Source organism: Abramis brama (assembly GCF_963993115.1).
Source record: "Abramis brama genome assembly, chromosome: 17".
Lineage (NCBI taxonomy): Eukaryota > Metazoa > Chordata > Actinopteri > Cypriniformes > Leuciscidae > Abramis > Abramis brama.
Window position 1 is genome coordinate 6,894,576 of NC_139979.1, and position 24,057 is coordinate 6,918,632.

Sequence of the window (24,057 nt, forward strand, 5' to 3'; positions counted from 1 at the left end):
ATTTCCTCGAGTCTGTAATATAAAGCGGACATCATGTTTCAGACTGGCTGGAAAATCACTGGAGACAAAGCTCCGGGAAATAAACAGATCAACAATTTACGTCAGATATGTAAGAAATGAGAAGTAAACCTCCAGAACATGTTAAGGCTTTAAGGGCAAAGCTGTGCATTGATTTGACAGGACCGCATGTCTGAGGTTTGTCATGATATGGACTTTCTGTAAAACCCTGTTTTATCCTCTGATTCAGGCATATCTGCCCTTCTGCGTTCACATGATACAGTATACACAGAAAACATGAACCAGGATTAGGTTTTAATGGTATGGTTCATGCAAAAAATGTAAATTATGTTCTGTTTACTCACACTCATGTGAAAATTCGGTTCTGCTCATTACACTCCAAACATGTATGAATTAATTTCTTCGGTGAAACAAAACGATATTTGAAAGTGGATGAAAGGAGTCTGTAAAACTCAAAACAAAAAATAAGAAATGTGTAATATAATTGCATGAGAGAAACAGACCAAATCTGTCTGTCTATCGTTCTGTTTGTGTGTCTAATATTTTGAGATATATAGAATATATTAACAACAGGGTGGGGTGGGTGGGGGGGTGTATACTGTATATGTGTGTTGGTGTGTGTGTTTGGGATTTGCAGAGGCACACATTTGACCATCATCAACTTTCTTAAGCCACTGAAACAGGATAACACATGGGTCAAATGATAAGAGAGGCCAAAAAAAAATATATATATATATGAAAGTGCTGATTGATTGATGTCTGGCTCTGTGTTTGACAGCGAGTTTCGGATCAGTGTGTTTGATTCCCTCTTTTAGATTGAAGCTCGGCAAATGTGAAGGACAAAAAGGTCACAGATATTCGTCTCCTTCTCTCTCATCTTCCACTGGTCTCGTGAAACTAGTTATAGTGGTCAAGTGGGGCAGCTTCTGCTGTAAGGTGATTCAACATACATTATTATTATAATTTTATTTTACAATGAGTTTTATCTTTGGCTTTGAGGCTCTGCTACTTTTAATCCTTAAAGTTGATAACTTTAAACATGTAAAACGTATATTTTTTTGTCTTAGTCAGATTTTTGAAACAAACTCTTGCAATTGTAGAGGATTTCTTGTCTGCGATTTTCGTACTAAAGGACTAATGTTGTGTATCAGGTGTGATGCATTTGACGTCATAACTACATGTACGTGGAGCAAAGAAAGAAAAAGCAGTTCAATGGCAACCTGTCTCATGTCTGATTTGATTTAACATCTTTATGGTTTAAGCACAAACATAAAAATAAAAGGAACCTGTTATGTCTGTAAAGACGACTCATCCTTGAGATTACGTATCCTTTTTATTTTTCTTGTCAACTTACTTGACCTCTTTCACATCACTGAACTGTGTAAAAACATTCTAGCGTCAATGTCACTCCCCGTTCAAAACCCTTGCCGTTCATTCTCTTATTAATGAGACAAAACACATTAATTTAACATTAGATTATTAGTCTAACTGAGAATGCAACAGAACCGTAATTGGGGAATCTAAACCAAAATCATTACAAGTAACTTGCATAAGTTTCTTTCCTCAGAAATCTTTAGTAAAAGGAAAAAATATCACGTCAATGAAGAGAAACTCAAGCTGAATTTATATATAATGCATCGTAACCGACATCCATTGAGCTTCAGACTTAACGATTGAAACATGGTGTGTTGGTGATACTGGAGGGTTTGTGAGTGCAGTAATGTGTGAATGTAATGCATGATGGATTGTTTGAAGGACGTGTGCTGCCTGGCTCATAGACACTTTAATCGTAATGATCTCCCATGTCCATTCATTTCTCAAGCTTTTCCTGAAGATTAGCTCCTTGTGTTGATCAGAAATGTACATTTGAAAGGACTTTAATGAATGTAGTAAAATGACTTTCATCACATTATCTCCAATTAGATAGCAGCTCCACTTAGAAGATTGCACATGTTTATCTGAGTTTTAAAAGGTTTTTTTATTTTTTATCCTATACCTCTCTGTTTCTTCCTCTCGCTCTCTGACGTTCTTCTTTATGGCAGTTTAAAAGATATATAAAGATAGAAACATAGTTTTGTATTTCAGGCAATTTTTTCAGAGGTTCAAAGACCCTTTCATATTTCAGTTAACTGTAATAAAATGACCTGGCTGTTAAATGACCAGCATTATTATCTGACTTAAGCTAATCCACATGGTCAAGATTTGGCTGGAAATCATGATTGTTAGCCACTGCTGAAAAAAAAAAAAAAAAAAAAAACTCAATTGATAGCCAATCATGTGTAACCGTGTATTGTAATTTTTTTTTGCAAGATATTATTTATTATATAATATTTATTTAGTGATGCAGATGCACCCAAATTCACATTTCGGCTGATATTGGCTCTCTGAATATTCCATAAATCTAAAAAAATTTTTTATATATTTTTAAGAAAATAAAACAAAATCCTTACTTTTATGAATGTTAAAAATATATATATATAAAACTTTCACAAATATAACAACGAATTTTCTTAATGCATTGTTTTATAGGCTCTGAGATTGATTGGTGTTTTCAATATGTAGACCAACTAGAAATATTGTGGGCATTTGGCTACTTTATTGGCTTATGACCACTGATATGTCATGCCTCTCTAAAAATATTATATAATAATCTGGAATGACCAAGTGACTGTCATGAATGGGAATGTTGACAGATAGCTTTCACCGTGGTTCATAGACATCCTAGTTGAGGTCATGACAGACTTTAAAACTTGGTTAATATGGGAACGACACACCTCAAGCCTTTTACTTACACTATCATGATCTGTGACGCCAAAAGCAACAGACTGAGAAAACTAGTCCATAGGCTTTTGCATTTGAATGGTAGTGTAGTGTGACCAGGCCTTTAGCATGATCCGGATCTGAGGTGTGAACGGGTCAGCGGCCGTGTGGTCCCAGTGAATAGGCCGTGGCGTGTGACTGCATGTGTCTCTGGTGTTTAGGCGTGTGTGGGTCCATGCGGTTCCCTGTGGACTCTTTGTTCAGCACCTATCGGCATATCAGCAGAGAGTCCTTCAGCCCGGGCCTCTAATGCACCATGTATGGCTTTGTAGAAGCAGCCAGGATTGTGGGCAGTGCTGGGCAGCAGGATAGCTGCAGGCCTTCTCTGCAGTCAGTGGATTAGAGGTGGCCTGCTTTCACACACACACACACACACACACACACACACACACACACACACACACACACACACACACACACACACACACACACACCGGTGTGAAATTGGGCTCTCCTCAAATGCTAAAGCCTCTTCCCGACCATCTGTAAAATCCTCCAACTTTGTGTCTAAGTTGAGTTCAGAGTCCAATCTCCACTGCCAAAGCCAGAGAGAGAGAGAGAGAGAGAGAGATAGTGACAGAGGATAGAAAGGAAAAAGAAAGAGTGGTTGTTGAGGTTATGTTTGCAATGACATACTAGCACTTACTACACACAGTATATACTGTAAACTACCTAGTTTGAATATCAGAAGTACCTGTAATTTGCAACCAAGTGTGACGATACCATTGTTTCTACGGTATCAGAAAGTAAATTGCGGACTTTATCTCTGTTTACTTAATTGAGAATTACTTAAAGGCTACATGACAATGTACTAATTTAATTTGTTAATATATATATGTATGTTTAACTTCTATTTAAATTAATATACGTAAGTATGTATTAATTCACATAAACATTTACATTAAACTTTGTTAATGAGTGTGTTCTATAACTTATAGAAATTTCATGTCAGCCCTGTTGACATGAAATTGTAAAAAAAAAAAAAATACTTGTGTGAAACAGTATGCAGTATCACAATTAGTAGTATGTTGCATTTTTGTCATGTGGCAGGAGTATGTTTAATTTAATGCAGTGATTTAATTCATCACTTAATTTAATTCATCATTCATTGAATTTAACTTTTGTGCTTATCAAGTTTTGTGTTGAAATGTCTTAACTTTTAGAAATCTGAACAAATTTTATGTAGCTATAACAGTTTATATAACTTCTAGTACGTTTGACACACTGAATATGGTAAACTGGAATGCATTGCATCATGGGAAATAGTGTTTCTATCTTTGTTCTCTGTTGAGCTTCACACTTTGTTAGATACATTAATTAGTACAACTTTTATATAATATTTCATACAGAAAAAAATACAGTAATGCATACTGCAAAAATAGTATAAGTATGTAGTATGCTATTCCAAACAGAGCCATGGAGCATAAATAAGGAAATACAGAATTGTCAAATTAACTTTGTGGGGTAAAAAGGACATTGTTGATTACAGAGAGTCTACTTGAAGCATGCAAAATGAGTTGGGTAACATGATATGATGTCTCTAGGAATTCTTTTGAATAAATAATTGTATTTTAAATAAATGTAATAATAAATAACAAATAAAATATATAAGCCACCCCCAATTTACAGCAACAGTGCAAACCACATTGTGTGTGTGTGTGTGTGTGTGTGTGTGTGTGTGTGTGTGTGTGTGTGTGTGTGTGTGTGTGTGTGTGTGTGTGTGTGTGTGTGTGTGTGTGTGTGTGTGTGTGTGTGTGTGTGTGTGTTGAGCCAAAACATCAATCTATTGGTCAAATATCTTTTCGCTATTTGAATTTGCTGGACTTGTCATCTGAAAGTCAATGTGACCCCCATTATATTTTGCCGCTGTGTGAATTTTTGTGGTGTTTGTCATTTTTGTGTAGTTACGAAATGTATTTATGAATACTTGTTATATAAAATCAGAAAGCAGTGGTTTATTGTGTTTGCTGTGTAGTCGTACAGTTTACAGAATGACAGATTATATTTCTCCTTACGCACATGCTGATTTGTTTATAATGTTGTTCGTAATGGTGTTATATTTCATGATCGCCTCAAAATCTAGATCTGTGCTTTAAAACGAGTAGCTAAAACGAGTGTGCCGTCTTTTCAGACTCTCGCATCCATTTCAAGTCGCTTTGGCAGTCAGACTTCTTCTGTGGTTAAGCTGGGTGCATTTTTTCCATATTTTGACATTTGTAAGTCAATGGTAACACTCCTCAACGTCAGCTCTCTCCACAGCTGTGTCGAGAAGTGGAATAAAAGAGTCTATCATAATCAGGACACAAATTATGTCCTCTGTTTTTTTTTCTCCTTCTGTGGCTTTGGAGTTGAGATGCATGTCTAATCTCTGGTGATTGTGTGGCATTTTGGAGGGGGAGGGGGGGGAGGGGGTGGGGGGTGGTCGAGGGGGAACATTGGCCTTCGTCTCGGCCAACACATCAGCTTTCCATCCTCGATGTGAATCACGCTGTCGCCGGACTCATCAGAGATGGAACGTTGATTGCTTTCTGACACCCCTCCAGCATGGACTCGGTCTTGCATACATCATCCAAATTGAACACACCCAAAGTTTGGTGTGTGTGTGTGTTACTTCGCCTCTTTCTCCTTAAAGACTTTGATTCCAAGTGCTCTGACAGTGTGAGTGTGTGTTTTAGGTTGATATTGTGAGGTTGATATTACCGTGTTCGTTTAAGATTTTCAGAAAATTGCAAGAAATTTTAATGCCACATTTGTCCTTCTTATAAGTGGAAGCAGTCATCTGATCATCTGTCACATATCTGAGGAAAAATATCTGTTTTGAATTTAGTGGAACATAGAACTGGTTATGAAAAGCATTTTTAAATCACACATGAAACCAGTTTTGTGATGCTTAGCGCTCTTTCACTGAAAATGTTGACTTTTTTGGTGCTTCATTAGGCTGTTATCACATTTCAAATGGTTTTATTTCTAAAAAGTGCATTTTATTACATTTCATTTACACATTTCAAGACAAAAGGAATGTTTGATAGGCAAATCTAATTATTTGCATTGATGAATTTATAGTTTTATGTGTTAAAAGTGACGATTAGTCTATGCAACAATGCAATGCACTTCACCTAACTTGACCTTTCATTTCCAGTGTAAAAAAACCCAGAAGTATTTAACACAAGAACCATTTTTTACTCTCTGAATTAAGCATGCAATGTAATGAGTTCATGTGACAAACAATGTAGCATACTACTTTTTGAAGCAAACTGTTGTTCTTGCTTTTTTAGCAGGTAGTACACTAGTTTTGCATTCCGAACAAGCCTAAGTTTGTCACTTACTGCTGAGAGCATGTGTCATGTCCGATTCGTATGGTATTTTTAAGAGAGTTCAATTAGGAGAGGAGCAGAATTAGGTTAATACCACAGGGCTTAACAACAAACATCTGTTTTATTTTAAGCATTGACCAACGGGACATTGAGCTTTGAATGAGTTCGAGAGCTTAATTTGAGTTTCCTCCTACTAATGTCCCCCAGGTATGCAAATGAGCTCTTTGTAATTGGTGGGCGTAACAAAGGGGAGGAGAGTCTCTTAATTAGGCAGCACAAATGAGTGCGTGTTATCCAGCCTGCTTTAATAAAATTACTGGAGACAGACAGCATGTCACGCCTCGCTCGTGCGAAGAACCCATCGCATAAGATACAGGTCACATACTTAAGCAGGACTTTTTCTAGTTTGCACGTATAATATCACTGCAAAAAGCACTCTTTATCAGTATCTGTGCGTTTAAATTTGCATTTATTAATTTGCTTTTATATTCATATTTTCATTTATTCAGATTATCTTATTCAAAGCCACTCACAGATGAGGAATGCTACAACAGCAGTGAATTATTACCTTTAGAAATTGCTCTGAGAACCTACTGTAAAACAGAGGTCAGTGTGATATTTTTAACAGAGAAGCAAAATGAATGCCATATAATGTACATTTCATTGCATTAGATAACAAAATATCAAACAAAGTGGAACTTAGTGGAAAGACCACACTCTAAAAAGATGTTCACAATGTAAGTACTGCAGTGACAGCTGATTTTAACCCTGGTTGTATCGAAATTCGTTGCGGCCGATGTTGTGACGCCTAACCCCGGTTGTAAACCTAAACTTGACATAAACTGTAAACTTGTCCCTCAAATCTGATTGATTGATTGGAATGTTGTTCCAGGATCAACAAATATGTTGTTCCAGGAACATGTTGCACTTGTTCTGCATTGGAAAACCATTAGTGGGTTACCATTACCCAGCAGGAGGTGCACCATTTCTACTGTCAGAGAAACTGCATCCCAGGCAAGATGCACCGTCCCCGGGCACGAATCGAGCTCAGACGCCCCTGGAGGAATATCCTCCTAAAGAAAATACCTAAATCCAAATGGACAAACTTACCTAACATCCATGCTGTCCGACCTCCCCCTCCAGCCCAGGGAGTGTGGCTCATTCCCGGTCAAAGTCAGATCTGTCCGCCCCCTCTGGATGTTATTCTCAAGTATGTACTGGGCGAAAACGGACCACATAGGTGGTGTAGAAGAAGGTGTACTGGTGGTGGCCGGAGGCCGGCTGACCTTTCCTAGCCAAACAGGAGTTTTTTGTGGAAAAAGTGCACCCGTCGCCAGGTGTTGGTCCCAAACTAGGGGATTCAACTGATATTCAAAGTGAAGACAAAATGTTTTTAGAATAGATTTTTTTGTTTGTTTGACCTTCCTTTTGGTGGATTGTCAGACAGAACACTTTTTGTTGGGATCGTGGGTCGTTGGGATGTTGGGTTGTCATTGTGGGATATTAAAGTGTGGCAGCACAATTCAGAATCCCAGCAGATGTTGTAGATCATCCAGGTAGTGTTCACCTACTGTATTATGAATACTAAGTATCTTTAGACATTTGACATATTGCGTTTTGCATACTTTGTTGCAGGTACACATATTCAGATGTAGGGCTTGACACCAGCTGGTTAAAAGCCATTGCAAAAATGGCTCAGAAAAGTGAAGTTAGTTCAGAGTTCGTTTTAGGCCACTTGGTTTGATGTTTTTTTTATCTAATCCAGTGACATTCACAAATTTGAAAGTGTGGCTTAAGTGTCCAAATACTTTTTTGAGGCCGCTGATCTGCTCATCTCGGGTCTGTTACTAAAAGCTTTTGCGGGTTCTTTCAGGAGCACAGGTGCTGTATCTGAGCTGCAGCCGTGAATCTGTTGCTCCGCGTGTTAGAAACGAGAAAAAAAATAATAACACAAAGTGCAATATCGGCTCCAAAAGGAATCATACTGCTGTTTCTCCTCTTAATCTCGACACTGATCTTAATTCCAATAAAACGTTTCCTTTTTCCCAGACCAGGAAGCACTCCAGTCATGTTTCTGTGGTCATACTTTATTGAATATCATTTTAGATAAGAATATAATCCTTTCAGCCAGATGATGTATATTGACCAGCTTTTTTTTTTTTTTTTTTATCAATAATAGTGTACAAGGCTAGAGACCTTTAAAGTGGAGTGTGATTTTGTATCGGTGTGTACTCATACTCTTGTCATTTCATACTCTTGACTTCTGATCTATTGCAATAAACCCACATGATCTGGTAAGGAGGGTCTTGTATTTCCCTGAAGGGGTTTATTTGATGATAATGACCTGCTAACTTTACATTATACTGGCTTTTTACCACATGAGTCGAATATTATGATGTGAAAAGAAAGAGAACACAGATCAATACAAGAGACTAGTAGTAATGTAGGAAATCAGTTGCCTGGGGCAAGAGTCAATTATACAGTTAATAGTCATTATACAAAAATATCTGACCGCAAGATGCCAGAATTGACCAATCATTTTGATTTATATTAGGCCTAGTCACATCTTCTGATAGTTTAAATGGTTAAATAGGAAAGGTGTGGTATACTGTGTGTGTTTATAGCACTACTCTAGGTGAGATCTCGTTTTACAGCATGTGTGTCAGGCAGTGTTTTTTTATATTTACATTACACAAGCTTTTAAAGGTGTAAATGTGTCATTTCTGTGCCACTAGCAGCACAAATTGAAATTTCAATCTATTTGTTACAAGTCAACCAATATTAAATAGTAAAATGCCCTATATTATTTGCGTATAAAAATAAATAATATAATACTGTAATATATAATATTTTATCTATCTATCTATCTATCTATCTATCTATCTATCTATCTATCTATCTATCTATCTATCTATCTATCTATCTATCTATCTATCTATCTATATCTAGTCTGCCTATCTATCTAGTCTTATCTGGTCTGTCTGTCTATTTATCTGGTTCATTTTACCATATTAATTGCTAATTTATTTATAGAAAATATTTATATTATTCATTTTGTATGCACAATAAATCATATTTTTGTAACAATTAATACAAAATAAAAATGGTAAAAATATGGTTGCTTGACTTTTTGAGTTACCTTAATTCTGAAAATATTAGGCTAATTTCTCATTGTCAGCAGCACTCAAGTTTAGTCTAGTTTTTTGCCGGGTTTTTAAACCTTTATTTTCATTGCAGTGAGTAGGAGATGTAGAAGAGCAGGGCAGGGCTCTCTTTAGCACAGGGAGGACAGAAAGCTTGATCGACTGCTGTTTGTGTGTAAATCATCAGGTTTGTTTCCCTGACGGATGGGAACACGTTTGAATTGTTGCTGTTAATGTGACTGCGTGAAGTTGAGCATGGTCTTGTTGAATGTGACCACAGGACAGGAGCTTGTCTTATTGTCCAGTGCTCTTGTTTACGTTGACTCATAGAAAAGAAAAAAAAAACATATCTCAATTGTTTCTCCTGCACAATAATGAGATGAAATGGAGAGCAAATGGGGTCTGTATGTCAGAATCTGATTGTGTTGATCCGATCTTGTGGTTGGCTTGAGATTGATCCAGATTGGTGAAATTCGTCGTGGCAGATGTCCCTGTGAGAGCCCACACTGAGGTGACATCTCACCCCAAAACGTCACCCAGGAGGAGGTCAGAATGTGTGTTTTGCTCCAATTTACATCAAAATCTGTTCACCAAACCCTCTGTAGTTCTAGTATAACCCTGCTTACACCTGCTCATATCCTCTTACTGTTTCTCTCCTGCTCTGTTTTTCTCTTTTATGCCACTATTTGATCCGTGAGACCTGTCTGGCATAAAGGCGTTGGAAACTGAAATTCCCAATATTGGCTTCTATGCAGTGCATCCTTGCGGATTTTGGGCACAGAGAGCTTCTTCTAATGCCGTTATCCTGTGTTTGGGAGCGCTGCCGTTCTCTACCCTCAGACGACTGAGGCTTGTAGACCCGGCATGTTATCGGCACCAGATGAGCGTTGTCTTCAGCCTTTTAATGTACGGTAGAAAGAGAGTGAAAACTAATGAGAGCCATAAAGCACCTACTGGATAAATAATTAGGCTGCTTCACAAAAATCCTGCCTTAAAGGGGGAAATAAACTTTCCTTTTCTTCTGAAGTCAACAGTGTCAGTGATTTCTGAGGTGTTTTTCTTCTTTCGTTGCCACCGTAGAGGATTTTCTTCTATGTATTTTTGTCTGAAGACTGTGAAGGTTGACTGCATTGAATGAATAATGAATGTGTATCACTAACAAAAGCACATTTAATCTGAATATCTACAACCCTGAATAATCACGCAGGGAAATGTTTGCCTTTTGACAGGCCACTTATGAGCTAATCCTTTAGAAAGATGGTTATTAAACATTTAGATTAAAATGTTTGGAACATGTCTGTATATTCTGTTACAATTGTTTTTGTTCAGATGATAAATATTATATCTTTATTTCTCAAGCTACTGTATATTTGCATGTCCTGAAGGAAATATCTGCGCTTGCAAGGCTGTACATGATTAAAGGTCCCGTTCTTCGTGATCCCATGTTTCAAACTTTAGTTAGTGTGTAATGTTGTTGTTAGACTAAATAATATCTGTAAAATTATAAAGCTCAAAGTTCAGTGCCAAGCGAGATATTTTATTTAACAGAAGTCGCCTACATCGAACGGCCCGTTTGGACTACATCCCTCTACTTCCTTCTTTAATGACGTCAGTAGAACAGTGTTTTGACTAACCTCCGCCCACAGGAATGCTCCCTCAACTCTACCGAAATTCGTTTATGTACTTGCGCACTTCTTATAACTTACTGTGTTTACTCAGCTCTTACGGTGATTTTCTGAAGTAAAACTGACGCTTCATCTTTTGTGTGATGTACAATAAACTTTATTAAATCTAACTCATCAGTATATGTTTGATCATCATTCGGACCTTGTCCGAAACAGCAGACTTGTAGGCTATTAATAAATAATGGATACATACAAGCAGATGACAAATACGTTATAATAACCATAATTAAACTACTAAACTATACCTGTTCCATCTCTATACAGCACTCTGACTCTGTAGGCATTATTGTCCGACTCGAAATGAACACCGTTACTGAGAGTTTCTGATATTATCATCATTCCGTGAGATGAAATTGTCCTGAGAGACTGAGGGCGAGCTCATGAAGCTCCGCCCCCTGGGTCGTCCAGCAGCAGCTTATTTGCATTTAAAGGGCACACACTAAAACAGCGCGTTTTTCTGAGCCCCAAAAAATGACAATTTAAACATGCTGTAAAAAATGATCTGTTGGGTATTTTGAGCTAAAACTTCACTTACACACTCTGGGGACATCAGAGACTTATTTTACATCTTGTGAAAAGGGGCATAATACGGGACCTTTAATGCTAAAGTTTTAGGTAAGTTTAGGTTTCTTAAGCTTTAGTTTAGAGTTGGTTCCGCTTCATCATGACAACGGCAAAAGAATGCCATGTGTGCCAGATTTTTCATGCTATTTTGAGTGTCATGACAATTTATGATTGACATATATCAAGCAGGCAGATTAATTAGCACATATTTGGCCATTATAGGAGAGATTGTTAGCATCAGCCGATAACTGTGTCCTATATTGGTGATTAATAGAAGTGTTTGTTTCACCTAATGTAAGTTCCAAAATATATCAAAAGCATTGTAAATGATACACATTTTTGTACTTAAAAAAAGAAGTACATTTTTAATATTGTGCTTTTATGCATTTTTTTTAATGCTGTTATTTTATTAATTGTATTTCTTGTCATTAATAGGGATTAAGTGACAGGAATGTCAGGAAAGATTGATCAATCATCAAAGCAATGATGCACGTTTGTACTGAATTCGAAATTCACTAATTACTATAATCAAAGTCTCAAAAAGTGGAATTTTTATTTTTGTGATAGTTTTAGTGGTGCCTTCCTGTTCGATTCATCAGATTTTTTTTGACACATTTTTTTAAACATGATTTTCAAAATAACTACTTTTTAAAACAAGAAAATGACGATGCGCAGTTATTGATATAGGTAAGGTAATCTGAAGAAAAACAGAGACATGCTTTCGGAATGTTTTTTTTTTTTTTCATTCCAGAAAGTCTTCAAATAATGACAAATCCTGATGCCTTGTTTTGAGTTCACTGTTTTATGGACTTTTAAAAAACTCTATTAGTGAATATGTAAGACGTGCAATTAAAAAAAAAGGTTGGTCGATCACTAATGATAAGATCACAGCAAAGTTTAAGGTGCGTTTCATGCTTTATTTCATTTAGAAAGAAAAGACCAATCACAATTCAGCATGTAAATATTACAGTGACGTCATTCATTTTGGTAAGTGTTTGTAATTCAGAAAAATATATCTTAAAAGAATACCTTATAATACCTCAGAAAGAAATGATCTCTCTGTACATGAAGCAGTTCAAGCTGGGAAGAAATTGTGGAAAAGAAAAAGAATAAGGTATTTCAATGCAGTCCTGCCTTGCAACCACTACACAAGAAAGGATAAATGACATTGTTTTATCAGATCATTTTGATCAAAAGACATCTAACTGTTAACATGTGATCTGTACAGGCTTAATATGCTTCGCGTTCAGAGTTTTTTTTTACATGCGCCGGGTCCCTCAGGATCGGCTGCTATTGTTGTCATGCTCTACAGAGCGTTCGCATCCCCATTGTTCTAATACTCTTCCGACAGCGTCAGAAGAGGGGGATAGAATGGAGTGAAAGAGTGACATTATCCTTGTCGTCTTTGATGGCGACTCGTGTTTCGGCACTAGCTAATCTGCTGCTCTAATCTCCCCGGCAGATAGAAATAAACAAGCAGGTCTGTGAATGAGGAACCGTGCATGGGTGAACCGCAGGAGGATTATGGTAATTTTTAAGGGATAAGTAGAAGTATTTGAAACATGGCTGTTCTAATAGAGAAGTTGCTTTTAGTAGGTGAGAATTGGGGTATTTTTAAAACCTAAATGTTTATCATTCTCTTTTTGCAGATTGTCAAATGCTTTTCAATATCCTTTGGCCTCCGTGATGCCAGTTGGCCAGTCGAAGGAAAGAGAAACGCATTCAAAATTTGGAAAGTCGGAAATCAATTACGAGTCGCAGCTCAAATGAAAGGCAAGGCACCGTTCGACTTAAAAGTCAGGCTGGCTCGCCTTTAACCGGGTCCATTACAAAGGGAAAAGGAAATCACACCGCATACCTGATCCACCAAAAAAGCCCTTTTGAAATGCGTTGCTGGGTGGCATCCAGCCTGGCAAACGCGGCGGGCATCGATGGCGCAGCCCCTGGGCGCGAGGATGCTTGGCCCAAACGCGACGGTCCTGGGCATGTATCAATGGGCACTGGCCCATCCGCTGGGACCTCCTAAGCCATGCTGTCTGAAGGAGAACCGATGGGCTTGGCAGCACATGTGGGCATGCGGCGCCTGCCTGCGTGGGCACCCGATGTTATCGCCTTGAGCCACCGAACGCGCTGCCCACCTCTCTGAGCCCAGCCCAGCTGACCTCCCTGACTGCGGCTCACACAAAACGCCTTCCTCAGAACTTCTCTAACAAGCTTTGCTTTCGCATGCATTTATTTTAGTACACTTTTCCTTTTGGTGCATGAATAAACACGAAATGCAAAACAGTCCAAGCGGCCTTTAGATGCAAAACTAAGCGTGTCATGTGTCACGCTAGCTACGCGCTTTCCTCGCATTGGATTCGCTTCGAAGCGACCGTGAATGTTAACTTTAAATGAAAATACATAACCTTTGCTGAGAAGCCAACTGAGTTTTTTTTTGAAGCGCACAAAAACCTGGATGGAGAGCGAGGCGATGAAAGCGTCAGGCGGTGGGTGGGTGAAAGCGCGGCCCCGCGTTCGATTTAAAAGAAACTCCGGGCGGAGGTGAGGGGCACGCTCTCTCTGCTCAACTGTCTCTGGAAGACTGCTGCCAGGACATATCTTTTGTCTTCCATTATCTTTATTTTCTTATTATTTAAAATGGCCGGATTTTTTCCTCTCCTTTGCTCCAGCGGTCTTTTTTGATATCCATTTAGATTGGAGCTTCATTAAAAAAGCTCAGACAATAGAGTGACTTCTAATTAAGAGCAGCAGCATCTGGCCTCTGGCACTGTATCCCAGTGTTCCATCTCTTTTGCTGGGGAGAATTCATTTGTTTCTTAATTAAGAAAAACACCAATAGCGTGAAAAATCTGCTTATGTTACCTGAATCCTAATTAGTTAAATAGTGAGTGGAAAACACATTCCAGTAGCCCTAGAAATGAACTCGGTGCTGATAAAAAAAATGAACTAGCCTCGCATAAATCGAAGCCGGATGGAAAGTGTGCCGTCATTACGGCTAAGACAATATGAAACTATCTTCAAAGAAATCAAATTGCCGGAATGTTTTCATTTGCATGCATTAACCATTAACATAATGAGGGGAAGTGACACCGGACTCGGATCGCGCGTCTGCTCGGATTGATAACTCCTACGTCTGCAAATAGTCTTTTCCGCCGAGCACGAGCAGTCAGATCGGCTCTGAACCGCGAGCGTGCGCGTGCAATCAAATAAAGCCGCGTGCCGTCGTCTCTTCGAGGAAAACGAGGGTCTGCGGACATGTTGCACGGAGCACTTTTCAATCCCATGGCGGGCAGGCGGCCAAAGCTGGCACTGTGTGCACAAAACGCGACTGTTTTAAAATCCAAAAACTGTTTTTTCCTTTTTGCTACATGCTATTGCGGCCGATCAGCCTCTCAGGTCAAATGATTCAATTAAGTGTCTGTTTATGGCTGATACCAAAGCTGGGTGTCGTCTTCACTTATCACCTTTTTTGCAGATCAGTGTTCTCCCAGAATGCCACAGGAGAGATTGCTGGGGCTGTAATTAAAATGGCACGGAGACAAATTTGACGTAGGGGCTAACAAGCGGGGGGGAGGGCGGAAGGAAGGAAGGAGGAAGCTTTTAGAAATGCCGTTAGCCAATTAGGAAAAAGAGCAGGTTTGAAAGAGCGGGTGCAGTTGAACCATGGACCCGACAGGCTTATTGGCTCTTTACGATGTCAACATGTGATCGGTCCTTTAGCACTTAGTTTAAATAGTTTAGTACCGATTAAATAAGGTCAGAGACTTTTGATTACGCCTAACTGGGAGTCTAGCTAAAAGCCCGGTGTTGGGCGGTTGACGCGTGTGGCCCTGTTTGGATGTATCCGAGACCCCTGCTGTGCTGCATTTGATGCTCGATTGGCAGGAAACAGACACACGTGCTCCCTGTGTCTCATGGCAGCCGTACCTTTCACCATGTGACTTCTTTCGGAAGCCTGAAAAAAAAAAAAGAAATCCAATGCGCCAATAAGTAGCAGAAATGCAAGATGAAAAAGAGACAGAATAACAAGAAAGAGCTGTAAAAAAAAAAAAAAAAAAAAAAAAAAACGACTTTGGATTTTCGGGGCTGAAATCTTCCGAAGGCTTTTGACAATTTGCATTGTTATCGGCGATAAGGCTGATGTTTTTCCTCAGCTGTACATTTCCGTGTGAAATATTTCAAGTGTAAACCAAGCGAGCGTTCCGTTAATGAGCAGGGGATCCGGTCTCTTGCCGGGATGGAGTCTTAAGTAGCGGCTTGCTGCTTTGGATGTCTGATATCTGAATATTTAAAAGAGTTTCAAGCTCATCTGCAAATGTGATTTGCACATATCACACTTCTGCAGTCGTCAGGCTGCCACATCAGCGGGCTTCTGAGCAAAGACAGAACACAGAGGGAGAGAGCGAGAGAGAGAGAGAGAGTCGAGGGGGAGATGTTGCACATATGGGTTGCTATTGATGTATTCCAGTCCTGACCTAATTTAACTCTCTGCCAGCAAGCTCATATGCATACTGTACATTTGCTAAATTAGAGAGTGCAAACCATGCCTTTCTCTTGGAGACAGGTGTAAACAGCATTGTTGTCATAATGCGGCCGCAGTAAATATGATAATTGTGCCACGATGCAACGGAGCACAAAATAATTTGGCCATCATTTTGATGCCCGGGGGCCCAGGGGATCGCCCTCCGGAAGGAAGACGGGCCATTGACATGCGGCACACGCAGGCGATATAATTATGGCTGCCCATCTTTGTTCCTCGCTGGCGTCTTCGCACTGCACTAGTAATTTGCTTGTAATATGGAAGCATTTAGTAAAAAAGGAGGTTGTGATATTTAGGTTGGAGGATTCTCAGCATACCAGAGAAGAGATTGACGGCATTATAATGGAATGGGTCTGTGTCGCAGAGCTCCAAGCTGTTATATAAGAATACAGTTATATGCAAATGTACATTCTGTCACTGTTACAGCAGTAATCATTTTAAACAATAAAGATTTTTTAGTTATTAATAATTGTATGTAATATTATTTTTAGTAATATTATTTTTTATTTCATGTGTATATATATATAATATATATATCATTTTTTTTATTGTATAATATACATTTTTCTTTCTATTATATGAAAAAAATAATTATGAAGAAGCATATCTTTTCTATTATATGAATAAATTAATTATGAAGAAGCTTATAATACAATCATTTCTCAATAATAATGAAATAATAATAATTATTATTATTAAAATGGTCATTAAAGATTATAAATAGAATAGAATAGCATAGAATTTAGTACAGTCAAATGAAATTAGACTGTTTCTAATGTGCTGCAATTATATTTATATGCAAACACTGATCATAGGGCCCTATCATACACCTGGCGCAATGCAGCGCCAGGCACGATGGAAGTGTTTTTTTCTAGTTTCAGCCTGACGCAATCATCATTTTCATGTCCTGCACCACGTTGTTTAAATAGCAAATACATTTGCGCCCATCTGTGCGCCCATGGGCGTGCTGGTTTGAAAACAAGGTGTGTTCTGGTGCATTGATGGCGCGTTGCTATTTTGAGGCAACTAAAATAGACTACGTCTAAATTCAATGGCGCAATATTTATTTTGTTATTTAAAGAGCGTGTTAGTAATGTGCGCCTATAGGCGGGACCACAACGCACGTACACTCTGCTTATTAAACACAAAGGGACGCACAGCAGCACACAAATATGCCAAATATTAAAATTAAAAGGATTACATTGTAAAAGTAAAAGTAATTATTATTGTGTACATAAAGATATGGTGGAATCCGGCTTGTCCCGTTGATGGTCTGCTCGTACGTTTTAACCTCGCGCACGGGCAGATCCGTTTGCACTCTGGAGATCCGCCATGGCGCGAGCGCAACTGCCATTTAAAGGGAATGAGAGATGAGACTCTGATTCGTTTATTGCACGTAAAGCCCAAAACACACCCATTACTCATTAAGAGAATAGGGACAACCCTTTTAGACCATGCGTTAAACTATTTTTCCCGTCGTTAAACTAACAAAAGTGGATTCGGAAACGCCCTAAGTGAATTTGCGCCCTGCGCTTTAGACCATGCGCTTAGATAGTTAAAATAGGGCCCATAGTGTACAGTGCTATATAGTTATGCTAAGACTTTAATTGCAAACATACTAGTGCTGCACTATATATCGTTTTAGCATCAATATTGCGATGTATGCATCCACGATAGTCACATCGCAGGATGTGTGATGTCAAGTATAGGGATCGTAGTTGATCTGTACGAATCAGGCACCACAGTTCAACCATCAGTTTAACCATCATAGAGTGAAAGTTTAACATTTGCACGTTTTAATTCCTGTCAGTTTAAACACTGAAGTGATTTTAAACCATTTGAGTGCAAAAAAACGCAAAAGAGAACAGAATTTGGAACTCACGCGCTGTTTACTGTGTGCACAGACAGCACACAAACACAGAATTTCGTTCTCTTTTGTGTTTGTTTGTGCTTGAATGGACTCATGCATGCAAAATTGTCAAAACGCCCGCTATGGCTTACTTGAACGTAAACAATTAAAGGAGTAGTTCACTTTAAAATGAAAATTCTGTCATCATATACTCACCCTCATGTTGTTTCAAACCTGTATGAATTTCCTTCTTCTGCTGAACACAAAGGAAGATATTTAGAAGAATATCAGTAACCAGACAGTTTTTGGGTCCCATTGACTTCCATAGTAGGAAAAAAATATACTATACAGACCCTCTGTTAGTGTGTGTGTGCCCTGTCAGGAGGGGTGTCTCTCATTAAGTCTTTTGACATGAGGTCTCTCTCTCCCTAGTTTTAGCTAAAGGTCAATGTGCTGTCTTCTGTGTGTTACTGTGGGAGTGTCTCTTTCTCCCTCTGGAGGTGACGTCCCTGTCCACACACATATGAAACATTTGCTCCTGCTGCCAGCTGTAAGAAAATGAATAATACAGAGACTGCATGGTGTTCCACATGGGTTTGTGGTTTTACTAAGTAGGATTCTGGATATTGGGAGTTATATATAATGATCTGTTTCTTCTGACAGTCTATTTAATGTCCCCAAAATATTATTAGCCAATAATACTATAGCCTGGCCATTACAATCCAATCCAGTCGTTATTGCTAAATTCAAGTCTTGCCCTATATTATTGCTCACTGAAGATTCCATTTCACTTGAAAATATTGCACATTGCCATATATATAGAGTGTGTAGTGTGACATGAAGCCCAGAATTATGTTTTTTTTGTATTATATTACAATTATATTTCTACAGGTAATCAGTATAGTTTTCTGCTGAGTCATTTAGAAGAGCGATCTAATTACTCATAGTTAAACGATGACTCCATCGTCTGTGGTTATTAGACATCACACATGTGTTTCAGATTTGCTGGGTAGCCAGTATTTCATGGCCTTTTTATTGAGCTATTATGAAGCTGTTCTAATTGTGCTGCCTACTTAGACTGCATTTTAAGGCATCATTCACTTCAAAAAGGTATTTTTGTCTTATTTTCCAGTACAAATATCTCAACATTGTTAAATCCAAATTTGCTTGAAAGTGACTTAAGATTTTAAGGGCCAGATTTACTAAAAACAGGGCAAATTAGCTCAAGGACGCAACTCCAAAAAAGCGCAGAAGGGAGTGGAAAGTTCTGCGTGCGCGCAAATTAAAGAAACCGATCATTTCCATAATGAACAACGTAATCTACCAAGAGCAGCGCAAATTAGCGTCTGATTTAAGACAAGCTTTTTTGGGGCGTTAAATAATGGCGCAAATACCAGTAAATTGACTAGCGCAAACCTTAGTAAATCACCTTGCAAGATTCATTTAAATACTCTCCTACCGTAAATTTTGCGTCTGAAATGGAAACTCCTTCAAATGTTTTTGAATGTTTTTGTTCAATGCTGAAAAATATCTGTGTATATTTGTATCTGTGAACTTAATTGTGAATTGCGTTGTTGGTTTAACAACAAGCAAACAATGAAGAGTTCTGTTTTTATAGCTGAGTTGCTACCCATAGAAAGAAGGCCTTAGAAGCCAGCACCCTATGTAAGGCAGTAGACAGCCAGGAAGCTCTAGAACTAGAATGACGTTTTGAAATCAAGCCATGTGCTTTTAACTCTCTGACGACATTAAATGAATAACAGTGTAATGCAGGAAGACTCATCTCCCCGCGAGTCTCACCGTCAGGATCATTAGAAGTGACACTGGTGCTGCTCTATAAAAGCCGAGTGTAAATACCCTCTGGAGACACTGTGGAGACAGTAGGTGAGGCCTCCGAGGGCCCCTGGCTCCGCTGTTTGAGAAACATTATGCCGTGACACTGCAGGAGCGTCTCTTAAGTTCTCTGATACATGATGAAATCAACACGAAACCTGAGACTTCATCTTTGGTGAACAGTCCACATAAGTTTCTACCCATAGGAAAGAAACATCACAGAGGAAATGTTTTTAATATCATAATTTCTTTCTCCTATACAGCAATGAGATTAAATAGAGACCTCTCCTGCATCCCAGGTTTTTCTCCTGAGAGAAAATGACCCCAGTAATCTCAAAAACCTTCTTTAGAGTTTCAGAATTGACCTCAGCAGTGTCTCAAACTGGGCTCTCTAAATTACCTCAAACATTTCCTCTCAAATTCTCAGATTATCGGAGCTATATCATCTGCAATACCTCATATGCTTTCTGTATGTCAACATTTATGTCTACTTTCATTTTTCCTCAGGGATTTAAAAAGCTGAAATGTGTGTAATTCCAGGTAAAGCTTTCACTAGTTGGAAAAAAAGATTGTCATTGGGCTGTTTGGGATGCTCATACAAGCAGAGTGATGTTTTGACTTAGAGTTAAAGGGATAGATCTCTCAAAAATAAAACTATTGTCTTCATCTATTGTACTGTATGTATGACTTTCTGTCCTCTGTGGAACACAAAAGAAGATATTTTAAAGAACGTTAGAGTCCATTTGGGTGAACTATCCATAAGAGAAATATACACTCCTTAAGAGAAACAGTCAAAGTTGATACTTTAATGAAAGTGCAACCTCTGAGCAATATAATTTCTCTCTGGGTTAGAAACAGAGCAGCCCAGATGAATTCACTGCGATGTTCCTCCTGTGTGTTATCATAGAAATAGAAAATGTATTTCACACTTGACCCACGCGTTAAACAGTTAGACCATCAAATAATGATCCAGGAGGAATCCACAGATATAGTCGCCCAATCGAGGCCACGTTCCCCAGCATCTTCAGGGGGGAAAACGGGCCCTTCGTATCGGCTTCTGAAGGAATTTTAATCTCTCTCCGTAAGCTTCACACGGCCACATCAAGACTTAAGAGCCGGCAAGAAAAAAACCCCGCCCTCTGTCTGTTTTAAAGGACAGCACTTTGAATGTCATTTGACAATTTCCTTTTAATTAGAACTAATTTACAGAAAGATGCCCACCAGCTAATCTTTACAGGATAATTAGCTTCTATTTTCTTTACTTTTAATTAAAAAGTGGAAAAGATTTAGCTGATCCATAAATAATTGTTCTTTTGAAATGTTCATCAGACTTCACACTTCTCTTTGGCATGAGGAATATTTAGATCTTATCGTGGGTTCTGTCTCCTTAGAGTTAGAGCAGCGTTTTTTTTTTGTTTTTTTTTATTATTATTATTTTTATCTGGGGTATTAAGAAGTGGAACTATCAATAATAGAAATAGGAACCAGAGGCAAATTAGAATTGAATTAATGAGGAATTTATTACTTTAAAAAACGGTCCCCTCTTTCTTGCTGGAGTGAAATTGGAATCGCGGGTATATCCGTTTCAGAAATTGTTCCTTGATGGAGAAACATTGTTTTATCTGCAAGTATTTAAGACTCCAATCACTTTCCTCTGAAAGCTCCTCATTTATTTCCTTGATATAAAATGGTCTTGATTTAAAACTAAAGCACTGAGAGCTCTATAGTGCTCATTCTCAATTACCTTAGTATAGTCAGATCAATAATAGTGTTGAATATTTATAGATAAAATGAACTAAATTAATAATTGATGATCTTTACAACGGAACTGAATCAACACTGAATAACAGCCGAAATACATCATTTTCGTGTTATCACTGTAAAGCTTTGACTTGACTTAACTTGACTTCTGGATGGCAAAAAGTATATCCTAAACATTATCCCTGACAAAAAGTATACCCTAACCGGATGTGAAGTAATTTCTCTTTCCACAATGAAAAAGAAAATGCTGTACGTGACGGCCAATCAGAACACTTGAGATGTTTAATTTCCAGTTACATGGAGCAGGATTTTGGACCGAAATATTTGTACAATCTGTTTTCAGATTCATATAGTGAATAGATGTTTGAATTATTTAGTATACAGTATTGAAAGTCAACATTTAATGGCAATTACATCCCATTTTCTTGTGTATTTTATCCATAAATTGGTCTATAACAATATTTTTCATCATCTGTTGTATTTTTAAGATATTCTTAAGATATACATTGGAAATGTGAAAAATGAGCGTTACATATCAGTGGAGCCAGTTGGTTGGAGGGGAGGAATTCATAAGGAAAAAATAGTTTTTAAATGTGAAGCATGTTATTACATTTTGCCTAAAGAATATGGAGACAAACATTTGTTTTACTTAGAATAATGTGCACCGAAAAATAGTTTGCAGTAATACCAGGAATGTTAATAAAATAAAAAGAGTCCATTTTCATTTTTAAATCTGCTGTTATTTGTTCATTTCATTTCCTAAAAACAAAAGCCCAAAAGTGTGACATCCTGTTCGGCCATATTGGTTGCAGGGGCCGAAGTGATTTTGCATGCTTGAAGTGTAGTGCGACCTCACCTCAGGCTCAGAAATCCAGTGCGGAAGGCAGTTCACTTGCAAATGTCTCTCCCTGGAGCTCAGTGGAGTTGATGTGGTGCAATCGGAGGGAGTGTTTCTGAAAGATGGCCCAGTCCAAATTGGGACAGAGCACAGGAGCTAATGAGAACGCACACCTGAGCTTCAGAGAGCAGGGTCTCTGTGATTGGTGTTGAACATTTGGAGGACGACCCGCAGCCTTTAATAGGCATGTGGCACTGCCAGTTGGGTGCAAAGAGAGGGAGAGAAAAGTAGAGGCTCTGAGATTCTGGCATCTGTTGAAGCCCATCAGCTTGCTCAGAAACGCCTCCAGCATTTTAATGGCCTTGTCAAATGCCAGTCCTGTTTTTATGCCACTCCAATTCCAGTCTACTAGATGCTGAACACAGGGTGTCTCACTTTCATACGCACAAAATCTAGGAACTGCAAACTCAACAGCTCAGAGCTGCTTTGCTGTTTGTTAGCATGTACATTACATGTGTGATTTTTCACAGTGATTATGAAACGCTCTGTTCCGATCTGATCTTCATGGACTTCAGCTGCTATGGTAATTGAATCTTTTAATCATGGATCTATGGGTTTTAAACACATTAAACATGCAACCCAGAAAGCATGACCTAATTAAGATATAACCAGATGTTTTGCCCTCATTAACGATCAATACTTTCAGATGTTTATGTTTGAAAACACTATAAAATTAATTTATGTTCAAAACTGTTTTATACTTAATGAATGGGTTCCCATAGGCACGTAAATCCTGGATTTTAAAATTGGGATTTTTTGGGCCTGGATTTTTTACAATTTTATTCATTTCCATAATGTTTTTTTTTTATATAGATTCTGGAACCTAAAATGTAAAAGATTAATTAAAGTCATTGAAATTTATTAATATATGGATATTATATATTCTATATAGCCTATTATAAAAACAATTATGCTCAGCAGTTATTTTCAGAAATTCTCTTTCTTTCGAGCAACTCTAAAATTAATATAAATTAATTTGTCTAAAGGTTTGTGAATCCTGATTCTGTAATTTATTTTGTAATATAAACACACTTAGATGATTTTTACTGCTCAGAGTTTGCTCTTTAATGATGTTTCATTCCAGTATCAACGTTGTCTCGGATGTTTCTCCCTACATTTTTTAGGTGAAATACAAATAGATGCAAAAGAGGCAAAAGCTCACAATACACTTAATTTGGTCTTGGAAGAATTTGATGGGATTTTTTTTTTTTTTTTGAGATATCTGACTGTGGTAGCCTACAGTATCTTGATAAATCTGAGCACAGATAAATTTGAGACATTGTTGAGATGTCTTTTGAATCTCTGAAGGAAACGCATGCCAGATCACTTTCTCAGGAGAAACATCAGCAAAAGTCTCCATTTGGTATATCTTATTTTTCTCCTTTAATTTCATTGCTTTCTAGGATAAAGACATTTCGACAAATTAAAGAGATCACATCTTTTTTTGGCTTTAGTCATATTTTTGTTTATATTAGATCACTCTCTATTTTGGTAAAGATATTTTACCAGCTGATTCTCAGTAGTTCGACCAAAATATGACGCAACCCCTGAATGCATGTGTGAATCTAATGGAGGTTAACCGGACGATTTAGCAGCTCTAGAAGAGTTGCGCTGTTCTGCACTTGTGGG

At 38.1% G+C, this 24,057-nt stretch overlaps 1 protein-coding gene across 2 annotated transcripts in view; it reads left to right on the forward strand.

Annotated features, from left to right (window-relative positions):
• zfpm2a (zinc finger protein, FOG family member 2a) overlaps positions 1-24,057 on the forward strand; it is a 155,876-nt gene that overhangs the window by 11,890 nt on the left and 119,929 nt on the right. The window contains exon 1 of one of the 2 annotated variants that reach the window (XM_084088483.1): positions 22,808-22,951. The exons of the other annotated variant lie outside the window; for it this stretch is intronic. Within the exon in view, the coding sequence (XP_083944609.1) occupies positions 22,870-22,951 (82 nt within the window). The 5' untranslated portion in view covers positions 22,808-22,869. Of the gene's footprint in view, positions 1-22,807; positions 22,952-24,057 lie in introns of those variants that run through there. 2 annotated transcript variants of the gene reach the window in all.